Raw genomic sequence first — 4,892 nt, 5'->3', positions numbered from 1 at the left:
TTCACCTCAACACACTTAGTTTCCTTCCATACCCTCTGCCCTGCTTCCGAGTACTACCTCGAAATGACAATTAAATACGGTGAAGACAACCATATATTTCCCAAGTCGAAACAACCCGAAAACCCTCTCTCTCAGTAGCTTCCTATGTTGTGATGATCTATTGTGAACCCTCTGCACTTATATTTATTAGCTCCAAAGTCTCCTAGTCCTTATATGAATTAGATTTGAAGTCTTTTCCACTCTGGGAATGATGTTGCTTCTCTCACAAGAAACACAAAACACACAAAATAGGTTTTGGGCTATTCTCTTGTTATTTCCTGCGTCCCATCTTCTACCCCAGCTAGCCCCTGTCCCCTGACCCGTGACAATAGGATCCACAAAATCAAACTATACCAATATTTCTTCAGCATCAAGGAAATAAAATCAAACATAGGATACACTGAAGTTATGCCAATGATAACTCTACCTAATATCAAATTTAAAGGTTTATTATATATAACAGCAACACAGAAATCACCATTGTAGATTTTTCTCTACCTATTATTTGAACTATCTATCTTGCCATTTACACTTTATAATCTTTCATAATATATGATGTTTTAGAGGTTTTTCTTTGTTTCATAATATAAGATGCTTTCCACTTTTTAAGTAATTTTTAGATTATTTTTATATTTTCTTATTATTTATTTTATGCAGTCTTGTTTATGATTGGTTGAACTTTTTTGAAATGGTTATTTCTTAATCTGCATGCTTTCACTCAAAACATCTTATATTTTGAAACGGAGGGAGTATAATCTAATTATATATATATATATAATTAAATCACTAAAGTTACCTAAATCAGAAGAAAATACAAATTTTCCCACATGGCATCTTTACACAAATTCTTACCTAGTTATAGCCAATAAGGTGATGAGTTAAGTGATAACCTATCCAATTACTGATAAGCTCCATTATCATCCACCTTATAACATCCTAAAAACCAATCAAGACCACAGAAAAAAAAAGAGACAAAAATTCTCAAAACTAAACCTTGAGAAATGAGAAATTGAGAAGAAGTTGTTGTTCGTGTAAGTATCCTTGAGTTCGTTTTCAATTGTTGATGAATTTATTTTTATGTCTCTTGGAGAGAAAGCTTGAAATTTTAGGGTTTTGGTGTTTAAATTGAACCTGAAAGCTTTGGCCTAGTAGCTTTGTTTAAGGAATCTTAAAGTCTCTCTCTAATGTAATTTTTTTCAATATGGAAACTGTATCTATTTGTCTGTGTAGAAACCATCTCCTTATCTTCCGTTTTTTGGTGTCAATTTTGATTTTTGTCTAGGTTGTCGGAATATTCCATTTTCTCTAAAGTGTGTTGTCCTTTACATACTTGTGGCATATTGGTGGTTGCTGGAATGTGTTAATTAGTGATAGACCTCAATTTTCATGTTTCAGGTACAACTAGGGATGGGTTCTGTCTCTATGGCTTCATGGGATTGTCTTCCAGACGAACTTCTTGTCGAAATCTTGTCCTTCCTTCCAACCAAACAGGCCGCTTCAACTTCTGTTCTCGCCAAGAGGTGGAGGACTTTGTTTGCTGTCCGGCAGAATCTCGACTTTGACGACTCCGACTTTTTGAACCCGGAAGAAGTAGGTGAAGATGATATGGACGAAATCAATGAGAGTTTCAGGAATTTTGTGGACAGAACATTGGCTTTGCAAGGCGCTCAACCTATCAACAAGTTGTCACTCAAATGTGGAGAGGAACCTGGCGAGGATCATGTTGACGGCTGGATAATAAATACCCTGGACCGAGGTGTCTCTGAGCTGCAGCTATGCTTAACATTTCATATGCGGACTCGTTTGCCATCCAATTTATTCGTCAGCAAAACATTGGTGAAGCTAATATTGGGAAAAGAATTTTGCATCGACTGTGTTCCTTCTGATACGTTTCTTCCAGTACTTAAGATTATGTTCCTTCATTCAGTTTGGTTTATGGGAACCGAGTTTTCTGATGTGCTTCTTGCTGGTTGCCCTGCACTTGAGGACTTAACCATACACCACAAGTATTTTTTTGGAACACCAGAAATCATTTCCAGCAAAACCCTTAAGAGACTTTCTATCATCTCTAAATGCGCTGAAGATGTTCATCTGTTCGAATTCATTTCACTTGATGCACCAAATCTTGTCGACCTCTTCTATGCTGATTATGCTCGGCGTAAGTATCATCGTTGTAATTTGGATTCACTTGTCAAAGCTACGCTGGATCTTCATTTCCTAGAACCTGAAGAATGTGATGAGCCATTTGAACCGAATGTGACGGTTCTCATGAATGGGATACGCAACGTCAAGAAGCTTCAATTGACATTTTCTGCTACTGAGGTCAGTTTCGTTGTGTGCATGGTCACATTATCATTCGGTTAGAACTTATACAACAAAAATAACATACTGTGTGTGTGTGTTTCAGGTGATTTCGGAATGCTGCAAAGGTGGGCTACCTGTATTCAAGAACCTCCTTGAGTTGGTGTTTTTTGGTAACAAAGAAAAAGTTTGGAAAGAGCTACTGCCACTTGTGCTAAAGAATTCTCCAAACCTAAAATGTCTAATCCTCTCGGTAAGAAGCAAAAATCTTACTTTATATATATGACTATGGCATGAAACTAAATTAAAGTGGTCTCTTATGTTAATACTTCAGGCTCTGTACCCTTGCACGTATGGACATGAGTTTGATGGAATCCCCATTCCACAGACTAACAAGATAAACTTCTTGGGTATCACGTGTTATCAAGGAACTGAAAACGAGCTGAAGCATGTCAGCCACTTCCTACTGAAAATGGAGCGCCTTCAATTGCTGCAAGTCCACTTTTCAATGACATTGGTTGACTCCAAAAGGGTGCAACTCACAGAGGATCTGTTGAAGCTTCCGAGAGCCTCATCCACTCTCACGATGCAATTTGTTTGATCATCATCAGCAGCAGCAGCATCATCATCCTTATCATCTATATGTTGTTCTATATGTCTTATGTTTTAATAATTTATGCTGGTCCTTAAACTATGGCTTCTTGAACAACTATTGTTCCTTTTATAAGTATCTTTCTTTTAAAGAATATTATTCTTAATATATTTCTTGATTATTAATTCTATGGCTTCTTCCTAGCTACTCCTCTATGCCAAAGTCTATAACCTTACAGTAACTGGTAATTTTCGCTCTCCGTTTGCATGAATCTGTGTTTGTGCATAAATTTTTGCTAACAGTTTGATGAGTGACTACGAACAGTGGTGGATTTGGGTAGCATAAATGTTCAGTATGATGATTTAGGAACATAGATGATCTCAAGACACAGTTGTGCAACGTAGGCATAAGGAAAAAGCTTTGAAGACTCTTACCATAAAGTTAATAGGGTTTTGGAAAAGACCTTTGTGATTTTTTGGGATATGGATAAGTAAATAACTACAGTTAGGATCTACACATAGATATAGTTGTGTTTGAACCTACAGTATGTATTTTTAAATACAATGACTGCATTTTTAAAAATTAGTTAGAAATATAATAAATTTATTAAATGAAATATATAAAATTTTATTAAACAATTTAATTACTCATATTAAATTAAATAAAAAACTTTGTAATATTAATTGAATTTTAAAATTATTATGAATTTCCCTTGTTATCAATTGAAAAAAAAAACTAATTTATTTTGAATTTTTGTACCAAAATTAATACCTTAAAATGTGTTATAAATTACTAAATTTTCCTATAATTAAAGAGAAATACCCTAAAATAGCATTAAAACAATTTTTATGGATAATTAAAGCACACTCCATAGTTTCCCAAATCTACCACCATTTAATATAATTATAATATTAGAAATTAATATTAGATTTTGTGTTAGGTTTGGTTTCTTTTTTATTGTAAATTTAAGCATTTTTCAAAACATCCAAGCCTAACTCCGATTACTCCCCGTGTAATCGCTAACCCCACTTTATCTATCTCGATTAATGACTAATCGTCTAATAAAATCAGATCTCTGATTATTTTACGCCTAATCCGATTATTTTTCGATTACAAATATAAACAGTATTTTTTGTCTCTTATTAATCAACAAGTCTGTCTCCCGGCTTCGCACGGATACCGTTTCCTTTTCTTAAAATATAAAATTTTATAAAACTAAAATATAATTTTGACTAAATTTATAAATTAATGACAAAATTTAAGGTCCAAATTCTGATAAGAAAATATTAGGAGAAGTTACAAATATTTTTCTATAACCATATAAAGGTTTTGCATTGTTCACATTTCTAGTTTGATTTTTCATTTTAAGTTTGGAAGTTAAAAAAGAAAAGTAAGAGAATATTCAGAGGTTTCAAACATAGATCGTATTATTCACAGGTTTCAAACATTAATAATTTAAAATGTGTTTTAGTTTGAATTGAACAGTAGATAAAAAAAAGGGTATTTTGCAGATTTAGTACGTTTTTGAAAGTTAATTAAGTTTTTAGTACATTGACTATTCAAAATTATAAAAATGGGTCGCAGTGTTAGAGAGAGAGAGAATAAGAAAGGGTGAGAGAGGGTGAGAGAGGGTGAGAGAGGGTGAGAGAGGGTGAGAGAGAGGGCGTGAGAGAGGGTGTGAGAGAAGGAAAATTTATGTAGGACCCATTTGTGTGAGATATAATTATTGTTTTTTTTTAAACACCTTTATTCAGATATTTGATAATATAATTTTTTTTTCAGATACAAAAGTACTATATTTTTTCTTTATAATTTGATATGAGATATAATTTTGTTTTTTTATTTTTTTTTTAAAAACACCCCATGTCTAGTTATTCAGATATTTGATAATATAATTTTTTTTCATATACAAAAGTACTATATTTTTTTCTTTATAATTTGATATGAGATATAATTTTTG

At 33.1% G+C, this 4,892-nt stretch overlaps 1 protein-coding gene across 1 annotated transcript; it reads left to right on the top strand.

Annotated features, from left to right (window-relative positions):
• Positions 1,319-3,030, top strand: LOC104780332 (putative F-box/LRR-repeat protein At3g44810). Its single transcript, XM_019244615.1, has 3 exons — positions 1,319-2,361; positions 2,447-2,593; positions 2,675-3,030. Exons 1-3 carry the CDS (start codon positions 1,426-1,428, stop codon positions 2,939-2,941), a joined length of 1,350 nt encoding a protein of 449 aa, XP_019100160.1. The 5' UTR covers positions 1,319-1,425; the 3' UTR covers positions 2,942-3,030.

Source organism: Camelina sativa, chromosome 4 (assembly GCF_000633955.1).
Source record: "Camelina sativa cultivar DH55 chromosome 4, Cs, whole genome shotgun sequence".
Classification (NCBI taxonomy): Eukaryota; Viridiplantae; Streptophyta; class Magnoliopsida; order Brassicales; family Brassicaceae; genus Camelina; species Camelina sativa.
The sequence above is the reverse complement of the archived record's forward strand: the minus strand, read 5'-3'. Positions and strand labels throughout refer to the sequence as shown.